Below are 19993 nucleotides of genomic sequence, written 5' to 3' on the forward strand. Positions count from 1 at the left end.
AAATTGGTGCAAACAATATCAAATTCGCCCCTTTACTCAGAACAGTCCATGCCACCAACCCATGCCACCAATTCCATGAAGATTCATTTTCCAAAACAAATATATCCCTCTCAGGGCTTCAATATACATCTAGAGGCACCAAAAGCAACAAACATATTTAGAAAGTGGTACAGAAGAAATCTCCCCAAAGGACTGACAGGGTTATATGTGACCTGGTTTTGGCATGCTATACTATGGATCTTATGAACTTCATTTGGCTCCTGTCCGGCAAGGGATCATTGAGCAAATTAAGCCATTTATTTATGTATTTAAAACATCAGAGCCGTTTTTAACAATCATACATAAAACCATACAATAAAAATAAAATAAAATCAGAACTCAACTAACTATTGCAGAAGGATATTTTCTTAACTGCCAGCATAAATCTTGGCAGCATAGAATGATTTTCAACAGGTGATTGAAGGTTGAAAAGGAAGGCACCTGCTGAATCTCTGATGGCAGCACATTGCACAGGACTGGACTGCTGACACTGAAGCGCTTGGTTGTTTTGTTTTTTTTTGTTACTGTCAAAGGAGCCTCATCAATTTGAAAAGTTTCCTTCCAGATTTGCATTTGTAGTTGAATCAGGGACACTGGGCACACAAATGACGTGAGCTAGACTTGGGTGAAGGCTTTGGAAACAAGTTGCTGTTGCATCTAATGTAATGTTTGGCTTGCCAGTACTGCAGCTGCCTCTACTATGCCAAATTAAACCCATTAAGAGTACATCAGTAACCCCTTTGGCAGGACAGGAAGGTATACCTTTGGCTACACATACGCAGATCATCCTTGAGGATAAATAATTATATGAAGGTGGCCCCTTTCATTTTGCCTCAGCAGTCTGGCATGCCAGCTTCCTGTATGTGGCTCTGTCCTTGAGGGCCTTGGTGGAGATGTGAGGGAGAAGTGGGAATACATCCCGAAAGCCAGCAAGTTGTGCATGAGATGTTTGGCTTACATCAGAGCGGTGGGGAATGCAAATGAGTTGCTGAACAGATGGAGAGGCATTCACATACAACTTTAGCAAAACCAAAACCATAATATTCAATAGGTAGGTCTGTTCAGGTGTGTTTTTTAAAAAAAATCAAAATTAATATAAATCTAAACTATTATCTTCCCTGATATGATTCAGTAATAAGAGGGGCAAACAATTCCCTTTTTTCTGAAATGAATTCCTAACAAGTGAGGCCTGTGTAGAATGCTCTCATTTAGACCACATTCACACCACACATGTAAAAACACCATGATACCACTTTAAGCAGTCAAGACTTCCCCCCAAAGAATTCTGGGAGATGTAGTTTGTTAAGGGTGCTAAGCATTCTTAGGAGACCGCAGTCCCATGTTTCCCAATGTGGGGCACATGCCCCACAGGGGGGCAATTTGATTTTTAAGGGAAGCAATTTGGAAGCTTGTTTAGACCAATTAATGGCCTTTTAGGCTTCTTCCACGTGAATATGAGTTCACTTTTTGAATAATAATAATTATATGTCATGGGGCGGGGAGGGGGGCATCAGGATTTTAGGGGTGCTCAGGTCGGGCATGGCCAAAGAAAGGTTGGGAACCACTGCCCTAGTCCCACTCTCGGAGCTACAATTTGCAGAGTAGCTTAATGGTCTAATTCTCCTTTTCACAGGGAACTCTAGGTGAACCGCAGTGAAGTGCTGAAACTCACCCCTAGACGAATTGAGCTAGGAAGCCCAGAGACTGTGTTGAAACAGCAAGTTGTACAATGTTGTACCTGCTTTGTTGCATAAGGATGTGGTAAACCACCAACAAATATTGGTCCTGTTGCATCCCAAATGAAAGTTGACCAATGGTTGCTGGACATGCTTGCTTTTGTAGCTACTCCCAGGATAGTCACTTCAGCCTCGCACATTGCCAAGTCTTGCCTGCGTAAATATAGAAAGAGGGTAAGTTTTGCAGATGAGCCATGCATTGTATAAACGCTTCTCAGGCAAACAAACTGGAGTGCTGCCAAGTCAAGGAGGAATGAAAACGAGGCAAGCAGCTCATCTTATATTGAACCCCATAAACATAAACTATTTGATGATCAGGCTGTAAGCTGGCATGTCTTTGGGGTGCAATTGTAATTACAATGGGGATTAAGGGTCTCTGTTAGGGGATGGGCTGCAGTTCAGTTGTGGAGCATCTGTGAGGGCTTATGCACATTTGTGTTTGCCCTGTGGTTTCTCTGCATGGATCTGATAGGTTTTTCTTTCATCCTACCACTTTCTCTGGGGAAATCCATGGTTTACCACTGAATCAACCGGGTTTTCTGCAGATTGACGTTTGTTCCGATTCAACGGGAAACCATGAGTTTTCCTGGTGGGGCAAAAGGGAATACCTCTCAGATCCGTGACTAGAAATCATGAAACAGACAGAAGAAATTGTGGGACAAACGGGAGTTTGGATGAGCCCACAGAAGAAGAAGCAGCCACCCAGTGAAGAAGTCCTGGCCTTTGCGAGACTAACATCTAGCCACTTCAACAGTCAGTTCTAGGTCAGGAGACTCAGCTGCTGAATGGAATATGCTGGAACATCTGAGAACAAAGGCGGGTGCAGTGGGGAACTTCTGTAGTGAGTATTGCAGTATTGTCTATTTCATATTGCAAGCTGTCTCAAGAGCTTTGGTCAGTAGTCAGGGTATGAATATTCCTAAATAAATAAATAAGCTGACTTTCATTGGGAGGAGGAATGGAGTAGAGTGGCCGCAAATAGAAAATGAAGAGACACACAGAACAATGGCATAGCGTGACGGGGTGTGGGGTAGTTGCCCCGGGTCCCAAATTGTTAGGGGTGCAAAATTTCACCACATGCTGCTGCCTCAAAACAGCAGGACACTTCCGTCACTGTGCTCTGTTGACAACGGCTTCTCCATGTGAACCAGGAAGTGACCTCTCCAAACAATGGAACAACTCTTATTTTCTTATCTCTGCAGCTGCAGTCTCCTGGGTGATGGGGATGCAGTCAGGCCATTGAATGTTCATGCATACTCCATCCATTTCCCTCTTTCTCACCCACCCATCTGTGTGGCCCTGGCAACCCACGCTAGACATAGAATAATATAATATGAATATGCTGTATGCTGTATGCTGCCCCGACATCTTTTTGATGATGGGTGGTACATCATTTCCATCTGTTCTGTAAACCATTTTTCTTAACTTAAAATTTAACTTTAATATGCAGTTGTTTAGAATGTATATCTGAGAACAGTGTGTGTGATGCTCCAGCTTAAAGCTAAGGGGCAAACATACAAACATTCTTCACTGAAAACGCTTGGCACAAGGCAAATGATGTGATTTTTATTCTTTCCTTTTATAATACAACTCTAATTCATATTCCTTGAGCCAGCTCGCATGAAATGTTCTCCCTTAATCAAAGGAAGCACAGTGAGGACCCATGAAAATCAAGCAACAGCCTCTCTGTTTGGTGTTTCATTATAGTTATCCTTTTTCCTGCACAGCAAGAAAGCAGAGGGCTGCTTAAGAGCAAGGTCAAATCACTAAAGCTTGATCAGTTGGATGATTAAAAAAGATTCAGACTCTTACGCTTTGGCGGTAACAGGATGTCTAAGTAAAAGCAGTAACCAAAATGAAGTAAAATAAAATTATTGAGGGGAAACAAGGCCCTGCCATGTAACCAAGGCTGTTGTGAGCAAATAAGGTGTGAATTCAGTCGCCTTTGGGTAGCAGAGTTTCCACTTGGTCCATACCACACACTGAAAGCCCTCTCATACTGCTGAGAATCCTGGGAAGTGTAGTTTGTTAAAGGTATTGCTCTGTGAGCTTAGCACCCTTAACACACTACACTTCCTGGGATCCTCCACGACTGTTAAAGTGGTATAAGAGTGCTTTAAATACATGGTGTGGATGTAACCCTAGCTGGTTGCCCACGTCATCCCATGAGAGGATTTTAAATTCCATTGTGTCGCCTCCTGTCCACAATCCTCACCCTCACTGAAGCGCAACTGATTTCCTCTTAAATAGCCAGGGCTGGCTCAAGACATTATGGCACCTCAGTTTGGCAAATGAAGCGGCTTTGCCCTTCCTTCCTTCCTACCTGCCCACTTATCTTTGTCTTCCCCACCTGGCTGCTTTCCACTGCTGACAAAGCATGTTCTCCCTCGCCCAGAGGAAGGGGTTCTTTCTCAGAGTGAGAAAAGTCACCTACAGAAAGCCTGTGTTGCCACCATTTTGCCATGATGGTGCAAATTACTTCTTTTTTTAAAAAAGAGAGAAAACTTTAGACTATTGTAGTTTAAAGTGTTGTTTGAAAAAGTATTTTATCAGCAGCACAGGCCTCACCCACAATACCTCAAAATGAGGGAGTGCCTAGTGCGTCAACGGCTTTGTCAGCAGCCAGGAATCTCCAACTGGCCTGGAGGGAGATCAGCAGCAGAAGCAATGGGTGGGCAGGGGAAGGGAAGCTGTGGTGGCAATGATGACCAGCCAAACTACTGCCTGGGAGGATGGGCTGGTGGGCAGTGTATGGGATTACAATCCACTTCACCTTCCCTTCCATCCCTTCATCCACACGGCTCAGCATAGCACATGGTAAGTCTAGTCCTGCAGGCACAGCCTTAGATTTTCCAATAATTTAAGTATGCGTGTGATCTGAAGTTACTGCTTTACTTTCTGTGTATCATAGAAACACAGAAAGTGTTGTTCTTTGAGCTGCACTATCCTCTTTCATCCAAAGGCATCCTTCTCCCTTGAAAGACTGCACCTTTTCCATCCTGTTGTCCCACATGCCACCTCCATGTCCTCCTCTGAATTCCTACTCAAAGTTCACCTTTTCCATGAACCCTCTGGCACAGAGCTCCAGTTCCCTTGCCAAATTGTAAGCCCCTTAACCCAGAGAATTGGTCTCTGTAAAGCGTCCTGCACATGGACGCTGCTGATTGAATGAATGGATTAATAAAGTGCATTCTAGTTTAACATCTGTTTGATCTTTTGTGGGCTAATAGGAAGGAAAGACAGTGCTTGCTGTGGATGTTGTTAAAAAAGAGAGAGAAAATAATGTAGTTATGAAATATAAAACTGTTGAAACAAAACAGAATCGTGATTCCTTTCTTCCTCCTCCCTAAAACACGAAATGATTGTTTCTTGATGCCTCACCCTGTCTTTTCAGTGTTTTCAAAGACACAGCCATTAGAGCTTGGAGAAGCTAGAGGGAGTGGGCAGGTGTGCTTGAAAAATAGTAGTTTTGGGAAGAGAGGGTCGGAGAAACAAGTTGGCTGTGGCAGGAGGGAAGGGGAGAAAGAGAGAGATGCGAGTTGGCTGAAGCCACCTTGAATCAGGAGATATAAGGCACCAATCCTCCCAAGAAGCTCTTCCCCAGCTTCTGTCATTTTAATATTTGAAGGACTTAAGGTTGCACTGATAACCCTCAACATAGCGGTATTGCCATTTTATGCTGCTTGAACCCAGTCCACAAACAGTACATGGTCAGCCTGGGAAGAGGAATGGACAGAGAGAAGCAGGCAGTGACACAAAAAAAGACAGAGAAATAAATGGCTGGGAGAAAGAGGCAGGGAAAGGGAGAAGAAATTTGCGAGACAAATGTACAGTATTTATGCAGCAACACATAAGAAACGGAGGGAGGGAAACGGCGATGTGGGGGTGAAAGGGTTCATATTCAGTGGAGACAGATCCTACTGATTATGTGCTTTGCAGTGTTAGGAGGGTTGGGATCGACAGCCAGACATTGGCTGCAGGCATCCAATTGATATAAGACACAGCCATTGGCATGATAACTTCCCACCATAACAGCTGTTATATATGCATTTGCTGATGAGCTAATAATATTCTGGAATAGCTTCCTGGTGTTTTATGTTTGCAGGACAAGTTGTTAGCAATGCAGCATGCTGGTGAGCAGCTTTCACCTTGTGCTTGTTAAGAGTGCACCATTTGATTGTGCTTGATTGAATCTTCCAGGGACTGGCTAAATTAAAATATCAACCTTAAGATATTATTGTTTAACATTTGCCGCTAACACAATTGCCTGATAGTACATATACTGTATAAATATTCCATCAAGGTTTCTAAATGCTTTTTTCTACAATCAGCACATAGGGTGTTTTAAAGGTCAAGTGAGAAGACAGGTTTTCCTTCTCTCTCTCTCTCTCTCTCTCTCTCTCTCTCTCTCTCTGCCCCCTCCTGCCATTTTTGCATAATTGTAAATGTAGAATGCATGCACAATCATTCAAGTGCCCCTGGTGGTTAAGCTGCTGGTAATTATGTCCCAGCCCAACCTAGTAGCAATTGTGTCATTTTATCCTTTGTGCTTCCACAAGTATAATCATTAAAAACTGGCTGGCTAATTGCAACCTGGATGATGAGCTCGGTCTGTGTAGAACTGGATTTGGTGCCCAAAGCCATTCAAATTTGGATGGATGGAAAGGTCAGACAATCAGTTGATGAACCACAGGGATAAAGGGTGACTTAACACGACAATAACGTTTGTACATTTGCAAGTGTCCCCAAACTGTTGCATGTGGTGTCTTTCTATTGTTGAGTGACATTTGTCAGCAATGACTGAAAACATCTTTTGGATAGCCTGGCAAAATAGCTTAAAAGGTAATGAAACAAACAGATCTCGTTTACTGCCAAGCTTGTTAAATGTTACTCATGCTGGGAATAGAGTATCATTTGGACTCCATAAAAAGGAAACCAATGATCCACCAAACTGGTCCTGTGTTCAACTATTTCTCACTTCTCTTGGTCATTCGCATTCTCAACTATGCCTATGGGCAAATAGAGCAAGTATTTATTGCCACCAAAGTTAGCTTAATGTTCTTGAAGTACTATCCAGTACACAGTGTTGCCCCAATCCAAATGAAGTTATTTGCACTTAAAGTGACATTGAAATAAATAATAATAATAATAATAATAACAACAACAACAACAACAACAACAACAACAAATTACTATTATTATGTTTAAGGTAGCAGTGCCCCATTCATTTCAATGGGATGTAAATGCAAAAAAGGATCCATACTTAGGCTGGATCTTGACACATCAAAAAAGTGTTTCAGGAAAACATGTTGTAAACATCAAAGTGGGAAAGTGGGAAAAGATGGAACTCCACAGCGCCATCTGGTGTCACAGCAGTGTAATGTATATTAAATGCTTTTTCTTTACTAATATAACTGAGTCCTTGCTGTTAATATACAGGATACTGACAATACTATTTTGTCCATTAAAAAGAACTTTGAAAAAACAAAGAAGTGACATTACTGTGCATTCTGATCCAAGGTAGTGTAATTTGCTATGAATGACAAAATGAAACCTAATTGAAGATGAACATTTGCAGAGATAAATCTGTAACTGAAATTCTTGAATGAAATAAAAATTTCAGAATTTTGCATATTAATCATTATTAGTAGTTGCAGAACTTTAATTGTAATAGAAATGAATTATTGATCCTCGATACAAAGTAAAGTTTGAAACTATGACAGAAATATTCCAGAAGTGAGTTAATTCTCAATGATAAATCCTGAACCAGAAAATATATATATGCTAGCCTAAAGATTTGTTCTGATGATGATATTGAATCTTCAGGCCTAAACTCCTCTTTTGATGCTCCCAATTTGTAAAAGATCTATTACGTGATTTGTGTCAAAATATAGCATAATAGCCTCATTAAGCTTTTATCTTCGAAAGGCAATAAAACAATGGATAGTATCAACTAATTGGCATTATTAGGTTGTTATTAACTCCATTATGATCAATTAAATGTAATTACCTACATCTTGTTCAATTAGGTTTGTAGAAATAGCAATTGCTTGTTCTTCCTCAACTCAAATGAACTTTCCCAATAATTACTTATGGGATATTATAATGATAATAAAAAGCACTCCACACACAGGGGTTTCTTCTAATGAATCCATACAACTCTTTATAAAGACTATTTTTGGAACCATATAGTATAAGAAAACAAGAGTGTGGGAGTTGCTGGACAGAAAGTGTGGAGCTGAATAATACTGAGATGCATTATTTTTAAGGCCTGGGTCCCGGGAAGGTGTCCCAGGGGCCACAGTATTGATCTGACCAGTCCTCAAATTTGTCTGGTGTCAAGTGTGTTTGAGGTTGTAGCCAGTGGTGTTCCTACTGCCAGCCCAGCAGTTTGAAAGCACACCAGCACAAGCAGATAAATAGGTACTACTGTGGCGGGAAGGTAAACAGTGTTTCCATGCGCTCTGACACTCGTCATGGTGTCCGACTGGGCTAGAAGCAGTTTAGTCATGCTGGCCACATGGCCCCAAAAGCTGTTTGCTGACAAATGCTGGCTCCCCCGGCCTGAAGCTAAATGAGCACTGCACACCATAGTTAAGGGCGTGCTCTGGTCCATGGGGTCATGAAGAGTCGGACACGACTAAACGACTAAACAACAACAAACAACAACAAGACTTAACCCTCCAGGGGCACTGGCGGAGGAAGAGGAGTGCGGGGGTAGTGCACCGCCCCAGGCAGCATGATCCCGGTGGGGTGCCATTGTGGCTGCCCCTGCAGACGGCATGCCACTCACCTAGGATGCAGGCCACGCCCCTGTGGGCGTCATGCCATGCCCCCGGGATGCACGCCCGCCCCGCCCTTGCCTGCTCTCCACCCCCTGGTGCCAGAGCATGAAGCTCCGCAACTGTCCAGAGGTCCTTTATCTTTACCTACTGAGAATAGACCTATTTAAATTAATAGACAGGGTTAACTTAGGTTCATTAATTTCAATCAGTCTACTCTGAATCAGGCTTAGTAGGATAAAACTATATTCTGCTCCCCTCACAAACCTCTACATAATCTATCATGTAAGATGAGCACTGTCAAAGGCGATAACCGCTGAACTTCTGGTCAGTCAGGGAGATCCTCACATACCGTATTGGGTGTGCAATTTGTCACTGTTCTCAAGGATCAAGGCTATCATCATATCTTATTCTGCATTGCCTAAAATCCATTTACAGTGGTACCTTGGTTCTTGAACGTAATCTGTTCCGGAAGTCCATTCGACTTCCGATTGGCACAGGTGCCCCGGAAACAATAGCCGACAGCCGCACTGGACATCCAGCTTCTGAAAAATGTTTGAAAACCGGAACCGTTTGAGAACCAAGCCGTTTGAGAACCAAGGTTCCACTGTATAGTGGAGATTTTAAAATGCATGTATACTGAATACATACACAAAGATATGTACTAAGAAAATGCTTAAGGTAACTAAATATATCATACTGTACTATGGGGGGGAGACATTGAATTTACAGATACTGAGTGATCAGCAGGGTCCCTTTCACGACTCAACAAGGATGAATTCTGAAAGTACTAAACTCCTGACCCCACTAATATGATTCCTGTCTCAAAATGCTTAGAGGAGTGCCATAGGAAGACATCCCAAGGAAGTAAACTCTTTGACAGTGCTGGAAGCAAGTGTGAATGGGGCTCATATATTCTGTTAATCTGAGAACTGAAGGAACTGTGTCAGCATAGCCTGCCAACCTGGACTGGGATGTATGTGCCATGTAATTGGTGGTGGAAAAATGTTCCCAGGAGCATCAAGATTTGTGAGCTATACATCAGGTAACATTATTTTGATAATCACCGTGACAGGGTGAGGGAATTTACATTGTTTCCCAAATCAATCTGTATGGCTATTTGTCTCTGGTAACCCTGATTTCATTGTTGCTGGTAAAACCACAGAGCCTAGGGGCTTGCCGATCAGAAGGTCGGCGGTTTGAATCCCCGCAACGGGGTGAGCTCCCGTTGCTTGGTCCCAGCTCCTGCCAACCTAGCAATTCAAAAGCACATCAAAGTGCAAGTAGATAAATAGGTACCACTCCGGCGGGAAGGTAAACGGCATTTCCGTGCGCTGCTCTGGTTCGCCAGAAGCGGCTTAGTCATGCTGGCCACATGACCCGGAAGCTGTATGCCAGCTCCCTCGGCCAATAAAGCGAGATGAGTGCTGCAACCCCAAAGTCGCCCGCGACTGGACCTAATGGTCAGGGGTCCCTTTACCTTTACCTTTACCCCTGAATTCATTGTTGCTGGTGTGTTGTCAACACACAAAAAAAGGACTGGGTAGTTTCAGGGAATCAGCATAATGTGAAATGACGGCTTTGCTTGAGGGTTTTGTGCCATTAAATCCAATTCCTTTATTGCATACACTCACCACCAACCCCCAATAAAAAGATACTTGAAACTATTCTTGGAGGATGAAGTATTTATGACATTTACTAATGTGTGACATTACCCCCAGGAAGTGAGGTTATTAGCCCATCTGCTAATCCATTCATCTGTGAAAAAAAGACTAAGATCAAAATAACACTCCCAAAATTTACTCCACAGGTTAATCAAGTCAACTGAAAATATAGAAATAGATATATTGGAAATAAAGTGACTTGGTTATCATGATTTTCTGAAGGCCCTCCTACGGCAATTTCTTTTTGGTATTAGCTTGTTTAATGCCCAGATAATATTGCAGCTTAATTCTCATACATGATAATGCCACATCAAATTGAATAATGTGCCATAATTTTCCTGTGTGCCATAAAAGCAATACCTTGTAGCAGAAGTTTTCTTCTTGTACTATAATCTGAAAGAACCAGCTGCTCTGAGCAGTCTTTCTTTCTTTCTTTAAAAGCCAGTTAACCGTCTTCCTTGATTGCTCCCATTTGATCTTGATGCACACCCAGAATATATTAGCTTTCATTTATTTACCTTCTACGTCAATCCATTTAAACCATTGCTTAATTAGAGAAAGACTCCAAATTAATTACACTTATCAGTCTAATTATGCATCAATCCACTGCATTACATGGATGTCATGAGACTAGTCTAGCATAGTGACTAAGTGAGTGAGCTGCAGATCTGGAGAGCCCCTGTTCAAATCTCAGCTATGCCACAACCTAACCAGCTGGCCTCAGGCAAACCTCCCTCTCTCCCTCTCTCTCCCTCTCTCTCTCTCTCATCTGCATTGTGTGAATGAAAAAATACGGACCTCCTTTACTGTGCTGTTAAAAACATTACCCAGGCAACGCAAGTGGAACATTCTGAACAATTCGAAGTGCTGTATATATATGTTTCCTGAGCATCAAGTACGGTCTACAAGTTTTAAACTGTTTTTCCATGTTCAGATGTATGAAACCAGTTGGACCATGGCTTTTTCACCTTCTCCATCCCAGGGGCATTAAAGACGAGTGGCAAAGTAGCCTGCCGGAACACTCCCGGTAAAAGGGGGCATTTCACCAGTAGCAGGAGTGGAGGGACGGGCAGGCAGAGTGCTGTCTCTTGCACGTCTGCCGCCTGAGGCACCTGCTTCTTCCCTACCTCATGGAAGGGCCACCTCCGCCCCCCCACCATGTTTCCATAGCTACACATTGTAAACATGTGAAGGCTACCATTTTCAGCTGGCAAACCTGTGTCATCCCATCCATTTCAGTTAGCTGGGAAACACATTTTTGATATTTGGGAGGACTGAATGTCTGACTGACCAGTGGCTGAGTCCATAGCCTGCCTAAGAATGACTTTGCACTATTCAGAGAGAGTTAATTGGTTTCAATCCAGTTAACTTAGTTTTTTTGTATGTGCATTTGCCAGAACATGAGCTTGCTGGATTTTGTGCTCAGATGAATGGTTAGAAACACACACCCATAGTAGGTCCTTTTGGTCATTTTCACTATCACATGACAATGAATGAGCCCAATAAACAAAGGCCTGCATGTCTTTCAGAGAGGATTTTTCCTAACTAGGTATCCATAATTGTATTGTCGGAGATAACCATCCACTTATATCCTTTTTATTCTTTAGAAACTGTGTAGCACTTATATTTCACCACAAGTGATCCTGGGGTGGGTACCAATAATGCAGAAAAAAAAATAAACCACAATTAACACATAGCATTAACTCATCTGTCTGTTGTTGCTTTCTCAAATAGTCACTAAACCTACTCAAAGGCCTGGAGGAAGATAGTTGCCTTTACTTGGCGCTCGGATGTATGAGGAGGAGCCATGGTTTGGGGGCACATAAGTAGAAAGTGAGATTGGCCCCTAATCAGAGTGTTAAATGTCATTGCAACCACAAGGATGAGATGTGCATTAGTACACAAGCAGCAAATTTCTAAAGAAAAGCATAAGCTTTTTTCATTCTTTTGAATGGAACCCATTAGTATCAACATTAGCATTTTGAAACTAGTAGAGATGGCTTTAATCTAACCAGACAGAGTTCATGTCTTACCTTTAAAAGCTGTTAGCTCTATCTGCCCTGCACGCTTTCTCTCAAAATTAACATTTTATAATTCCAATAAGAAACTTCATGGTGTGTGATAGTGTCTACTAATGATAAGCAGTGGTGGAGAAAGGCACCTGGCCTTACGGTCTCAGTCTTAAGGCAGCAAAACTGCCATTTTTTAAACTGAACAATATGCTCCTGCCACATCTTATTGCTCAGTTAACTTGCTTATTGAATTTTTAAGTATTCTGCTCCATTGGAATTCACTGTACCATACTGTCCCAGGTTAATAAATAAGATGACACCATGTGCTTAATTGTGGGGAAGGGGCATCAAATTGTCAGCAGGACTTCAACACTGTGGTCTGGTGCAAGCATAATGCTAGTGCATCAGGAGCCAGCAACATTCACTTCCTCTGCTCCTCTGTTCCCCTCTGTGCAGCACATTGTCCCTTTCTTCCATTGTTGGCTTTATACTTTAACCCCAGTTCAGTGTTCTGCATCAACTTGAACAACGGTTAATGATAAGTAAAACTATTGGTTTCACACAATAGTTTAGATTAGGTGTGGGGAACCTGTGTCCCTCCAGATATTCCTGGGCTGTGATTCCCATCACCCCTGAACTTTGGTCATGCTGGCTGCAGCACTTGGGGGTTGGAGTCCAATGCCATCTGAAAGGCCACAGGTTCCCCACAGCTGGTTTGGATGGAGATCCTAGTTAGGGCTGTTAAACTCTTGCAAATCAACTGCCCATTTATTTGGAACAGCCACTGGCCTCTGAAGGTTATAAAAAGCCTACAAGCTGGATATTGTTTCTTTGAAAATAACTGTTTCTTGCTGTGATCCTTCTGGGATGGGAACAAGTCACAAATCTTAATTAATTACATCGTTCCCATGATAATTGGTATTGCACTTCGCTGAAGTCGAGGTCAAGTTTCAATTGACTTCATTAATGTTAGGTCTGCATCTCAGGGTGTGAACCAGGATAACCTTGCAGACTGAACTGATCAATTGGCCCATTATCTATGACAAACTCAGACACTGTGAATGGCAAAACAAAGAAATAAGTGAATAGACTTACCTAACGCGCACTCTGTATTTCTGTCCATCATCCACTCTCACATTAGTACTGATGTTTCTAATTTCTCCTACGCTGTCGCATACAAATTGGTACTGAATAAAGGAAGCGGGGAGGGGAGATAATTTATTGTAATTGCAAAGCATCAGTAATTTTTAAAAGCTGAAACACAAATGAGTGAAATCAGGACACAAGAGGAAATGCTTCCCTTCCCCATGGCAGATATGCATGCAGGGGTTTCTTTTGTTCATCTAAAACCACACAGTACATTCAGTGGCAGATGCTTGTATGCACACTGAAGTTAACATTTTTAACGGACAGAGAAGGACAATTCCTGTGCATATGCAACTCGGGGCCAAGCCAGCTAGCACCAAAAAACTTTGATCAAAACATAAATATTGCTATTAGATGTCTAAGCCAGTAACTGAATAGGAAATCCATGTTCCTTTGCTGCAAATAAGATTAGGAATGAGTAAATCAACTTCATTTTCTGATGATCCTTTCGTAGACTATTACCTTCAGCATTAACAGCGCTGAAAGTCAGCGTCCTTGCTAATCCACACTTTACATACCTGTGTGGTGTTTAGCTAATTTGTATATACTGGGTGAGAGCAAACATAGCACAAGTGGGCATCTGCCTTCTCCTTTTCCTCCCCCCTGCAGCTCCCACTGCATGCCCTCGAAATCTGCTCCAGTTGGTTGGGAAACGAGAAAGCAGAAGCCCCATTGTGCAAATGGGAAAGCATCGTTGGGCAATGCGTGCTGTGTAGAATCATGTCTTTAATTGCACTCTGTGGTATCCATTAATGTGAATTAATGAAAAGCAGGAGCTGATCTATTCGTCTGTGTGCCAATAAGTAAATCACAAGTGCTCTGAAATAGGATCTGGGGACTGAAGGCTCTTCCTTCACACAATGCTTGTGGAAGCCATGATTCTTCTCATACAGACACAAATCACACTGGGAGCTTCCCGTAGGTCTTATGTGTTTTTCAGTACTGCACACTCCTTTTTTAACATCCGCACAGTGACACGAGGCAGACATTTTTCTAGGGGTTTTTTCCCCCACAGGAATAACTTCATGGGTTACAATGAATGGATGACAACTTCAATATCAGGCGAGCTTAGCAGTGTCAAAATATTTAGCTTTCTTTGCTGTGGCATCTGAAATTTTTCTGATACAAAATTTCCCTCAATTCAAAATTTTCTGGAACAGCCACATCTCCGCAACTACATGGGCTTATTTCTTTATTAATCTTTTCATTATAAATGTAAAGACAATGAGCAGTTCTTATGCACATGAACTATCAGAAGACATAATTTTTAGTCTCAATCCAGGAAAACTGGAAATTCTACTCATTTACTGTGCAATAAAAATATACTGCAAATAAATACTGCTATAGCTTCTGCTGCACAGCAAGATAATTTTAAAGCAAGTCCCTTTAGTGTATTATGTGCAGGAAGAAATAAATGTGTATATGATATGACAAAGGTGTACATTTTTGTGTTCTGCCAAATGCAAATAAACCCCTTTATTACAAGATCCATTAGGCCAAACTGGTGCCATCCAGGTGTAACCTAACATGTCCTAGAGAGCACCAGATTGGGTAATGCCAGACAGTCATAGGCAAGTCCACACTAGAAATGGAAACCAGTTTGTCCATCTTGGTTCCCCTATAAGGGAGTCCGGGAAATGATAGTTCCATTAGGCACTCAAGATGGGCTTTTTTGGGGGGGGGGGTCATTAGAACCAGGTGGATGTACTTTTTATTAAACCTTTGAATAATTGGGATATTGAGGACTTTAATATATTTATGCTGTACCACTCAGCACATTAGTGGTATTTTGTTTTCATCTGAGAGTCCATGAACTAGCAGTCATGAAGCAGGGCCACATTCTTCTGCCACATTCTATTCCTGTACATTTTTCATGTGAACTGTTGTTATCAATGCCCACACAGCTTCCCTCCCCTATCATGCATGAATATTATCCCCAGGTGTCATAATTACCACTTGTAACAGGATTCGGAAAGGGGGCAATTTAAACAGTGACATCATTACCACCACCACCATCATTATAAAAGAACTGTTTCTAAACACTTAATAACATCCATGGGTACCCAAATGTATTAGCTGCTGGTGGTGTGGTGTGGGGAAGCTCAAACTGTACTTTAAACAATAATTTGAAACATTACCTGTAAGGTCCCATGTTTGACAGAAAGTTGAATAATGAAATGTCCCACTGTTCTTGGGTTCTGTTCAATATAAAGAATGGTTCCTTCAAAGCTGAAGGTCTGGAATTCTAAACTGATGTTGTTTTGTGGTTGCAAACGAAAACCCTCAAATTCCATGTAAGAATTCCCTTGGTATTGGATATAGCTAGAATCTATTGGGGAGGGGGGGAAATTAAGAATGCACATTAGTTGATTACCTACCACTGAGGCAAAGAAATAGAATCTAGGACTCTGAAGGTTTTGTTGGCAGAGTTCCTGTGCATTCAGTGCTGAAAAACAGGCAGAAATCAGCAAGTGGATTGTTTTACAAGCAGAGAGATTCAATGATGTGGAAGAATGGTACCTTCTGATTACTGCCTATTATGCAGCAGTGATGACAGCACTCTTTGTAACATCCTTGGACTACCTGCCCTGAGCTGCCTGTTCCTGGTGTTTGCACACAATAGGTGAACGCAATAGGGTTCCTTTGGTACTGAATTCTCTATTAATCACACGCAAGAAAACTGAGCAACTGCAGATATTGACCAATGTGAGCATCCGTAGTATTAAATGTTTCCTTTTTCTTTTTGTAAAATGTCAAATTGATAACACCAGTGAAACCACTGACCTGGCCACATAGATAGGCACATCTTCAGACCTGACACCACTGAGTTAAACAACTGAGTATCAGTTGGTCAATGGGCCAGTCATGATCGTTTTAAGTTTATTCAAGCAGAGAAATATTCTCATTTCACAAGAAGAACTACATAGAATTAGAATTATTTAGATCTTTTCACAAAGAATGTTCAAGGGATGCTGAAAGATAACAAAATAGAAAGAACATTTCTTGTTCTGAAAATATGTATCAATGCATTTCCTCATACATTTCATTCCTATGATCTTTGAAAATCCCACTATGTATGAGGTATACATATGCATAAATAATTTTTTTCCTGAATTTAACTGAATCCTTTTCAATATGACTGCCTTTTGAGGGCATGTCTTACTTTCAGGCTTCAAAGGAGTTCACAGATTTCAGCACCTTTGGTTCTACCATGAGCACTGATGGCAATTTTTATAGCAGCAATGCCAAGAGCAAGGCAACACAGAGGCAAATTCCTTTTCGTTCCAAATTCAATAACAAAGCATTATGGTTTAAATGCCACTCCCTGTTCTCCAACCAGAGAATTTTATAAGGCCCCATGTAAGGGCAAACTGAGGACAAACTTAGCGAAAATACCTAAGGACAGATAGGGAAACTATTTATGCTTTCAGAGCTAGCCAAAATGTGATGGGGAAAGTACTAATGTAGAAATTGTGGACAACAACTTTCCTTCACTTTCTGCAACTCGTCTACAACTGCAATCCCTAGCAGGGGTGCTAACTCGAACAAACGGGGAGGAGCAGGTAAGCCCCACCCCACATAATCAATCACAAGATGATCAGTCATGCACACACTATTTGAATGGCTATGCCATCAACTTGGGGTGGGGACTGGACCCCTCTAATATTTTATTGTGGGGGCCGAAGGGACATTGGCCCTTGAGAGTTGGCTCCTATGATCCCTAAACAGTGTAGATGCTACCTTCACTGCTCACTACTAAGTTGTGCCTTCACAGCTGTTCTCTGAGTCCCAGCTCACCAGCTGTGAAAACCGCAATGAAATGGTGAGGCTGTTTTTAGCTTGTCCACAACTGGATTACTCTGGATCCAGCCCATAGCTGATATTTACATGCAAAGGCAGGTTTATTACAAGAATATATAAAACCAAAAGAGGTTTTGAGCTACATACAACACTTTGTCACCCACACTACAAAATGCACCTACTGAAGGTCTATTTTATTCTTCCTATAGATCTGAGAAGATAATGAATGATACTTTAGTTCTTTTGAACAATTGCTCTATATTGTGTTCTGTATTTGTGATTCTCATGCTTTGAGATTCACACACTATCTTTTGTTGGAGCAGTACCCCAGTGAAGAGCTATAGCTCAAAACATGGGGTGCCAGACATTCTTGCAATAAATTTCTCTGCACTCAATTACTGCCACTGTTTTGCATGCCACTCTATTTCAGCATGGCCCCCTTGGCACATTTCATGTTAAAAAAGGCACTATTTATTTCACAAATGGAACAATTGCCCCCTTATTTCACAATGAAAGTATTTCTGGTATTTAACAAACCAACCAAATGTAAGTGACACATCCTTGTGCTTTCAGAACTCACATCATTGAAGCCATCACCCAATGTATACATTGGAATCAAATGGCAGTCTCAGCTCCCCTCAAGCATCAAAGCAAGAAGAAAAGAGCTCCAATAAGTTCAAAGGCTTCTGTGCCATAATAGTTGTTCAGAAGAGGGAATTTCAGTAGGTTTTCTCAGCCCTGTAGGACTATGCAATTACAAGCTTCACCTGCTGCAATTTCTCCTTCTGCACAGCGTCTAAGGTTGACAAGCCCTGCCCTCTAGTAGCATCTAATCGCTCTCTAAATTGTCCTCAACAAGCCCTTGAGTTTATTGTTCTACATATCAAAACCCTTAGCATTTCCTCTAACCTTTTACGTAGCACTCTCAGTTGGTAGCTTGGAGCAAGGAAAACAAATATCTGGAACAAAGCAATTGGAACACTGGAAAACAGCTAAATGGTGCATGGATAAGTCCTTTTGCCCAGGACAATATTGACTTATGTCAGATATAGAGGTGTGCACAGACTTCAATATATTGTTTGGACCCTGATTTGGTGTATTGGGAAGCAGTTTGCCTTGGTTTGAGGTGCTTCGTAAGCTGCCCAGTTCGGCTACGGGTTCATGCAAGGCTGCTTCATTTCTCCACTACTGGGAATTAATGAAAATTAGCTAGAGTCTTCTTTCTTTTGATGAAATGTGCAGACATGGATGTTCTTTTTTAAAAGGAAATGTCCATAACATCTTAAAATTTGGGGGTGGAATTGGAGGAAGATTTCATGCAATGTTGCCTCTTCTGAGGGCATGAATCTCCCCAAATTTCAGAAGGATAGCTACGTGGCTTTTCTATGCGATCAACTGCTACAGTTTTCGAGTATGTAAAAAGTAAGAAAGAAGTAATCTCCTTTAGTGTTTGTGGACAATTGTTTTGAAAACTTAAACCCTTGGAAAGATTTTACATGAGGTGAATATTTTGTGTGACTTTTCCAACATGAAATTTCATTGCTTTTATTGTTGGTATTATACTATACAAGTTTTTTCACATACTTTATTTAAGTAATACTTACAACAGGCCTGTAAGGTAGTTCATTTTTATGATTGCAAATGGCTGCAGAAACCGGATTTGCCTAAAACCACCTTCTGAATTTATGACTGATATGAGATGTGAAGTAGTGGCTTTCTGGCTCACGCTTCATGACTATTTGAACAACGAATTTTTTATTTTGATATTTTAATTTCCCTGCACCCCTTATCACAGGAGGACACGAAAGGTGCTTGATAAAAGCATATATGGATTGTAGTCACCCAAGTAGCACTGAGCAGAATTTCACAGTACATTAAATGTTCAAAAATCTGGCTGCTTCTACTTGAGTAGATTACAAATGGAAACAGAAGAGAAAATAGCACTTTGCTTAAAACCAGAGAACACAAAAACTACAAATATAGGAGTAGCCCTATAAGCCTGCCCTCCTCTTTTTAGCAGGAGAGTTTTTATCTTAGCTGGTTCACGCATGTTTTGTTTTTATTATTCAGTGGAGTTTTTTTTTTAAAAAAACTATTATTAACTCTTACTCCCAGTTGTCATTAAGAAACTGGATAGAAACTGAATAAAAAGCTGACTTAACAAAATAAAGCCAGTTGGGCATTTTGGAACTCCTACATGCAGAAATTCAAACTAAACACCCTACCCATTTTCAACACACCTACAGAAAATCTGATACTAAACACTGTGGAAGCCATGGAAACAGCCAGCTCCCAGGCTGATCTAAAAACAACCTGGATTGGCTGCCACTGAAAGGTCTAATAAAATCACTGGAGTAAAAAAACAACAAAAAAACTTAACCATGAATTTATCTAATCATCTTTTAAAGACCATTAACTGGTGGTCATCAACATAGCTGGTAGCAGTGACTGCCACTGTCTGAAGAAGGCACAGCTTGGGGAGGGGAAACTTAGCCATGCAGGGCTCCTTGCATTTGGTGCCATACTTAGTTGCCATGCCTAAATGTCCTAGAGGTCAGGAGGCTATAGTCAAAGCAACATCACAGGTAGGCATCATTGGTAATGTGCGGAGACCGCCCCCCCAGCAAGGGATGCACCATAGGCCTCCAGAGTTTCCTGATCCCCTTCTTCCTTGCTACTACTGCCTGTTCTCCTGCCCTACTCAAGCAAGGAGAAGGAGCAGCATCTGCCCACCATACCCTCTCACACTGGGCGATGGTGTGGAGTGGGGCCAAAGGCGAAGAAGGGCTGAATTTGGTGTTAGCAGCAGCAGC

The 19993-nt window shown here is 41.7% G+C and overlaps 1 protein-coding gene across 7 annotated transcripts in view; it reads right to left on the reverse strand.

Annotated features, from left to right (window-relative positions):
* Window positions 1–19993, reverse strand: part of EYS (eyes shut homolog) — a 476514-nt gene that overhangs the window by 200184 nt on the left and 256337 nt on the right. For all 7 annotated transcript variants that reach the window (XM_083606894.1, XM_083606889.1, XM_083606892.1 and 4 more), the window contains 3 exons: window positions 15518–15708; window positions 13329–13420; window positions 1778–1928 (listed from right to left, as the gene is read on the reverse strand). In XM_083606894.1, coding sequence (XP_083463020.1) covers window positions 1778–1928; window positions 13329–13420; window positions 15518–15708 — 434 coding nt within the window. The remainder of the gene's footprint in view (window positions 1–1777; window positions 1929–13328; window positions 13421–15517; window positions 15709–19993) is intronic.

Source organism: Podarcis filfolensis (assembly GCF_964270895.1).
Source record: "Podarcis filfolensis genome assembly, chromosome: 3".
Lineage (NCBI taxonomy): Eukaryota > Metazoa > Chordata > Lepidosauria > Squamata > Lacertidae > Podarcis > Podarcis filfolensis.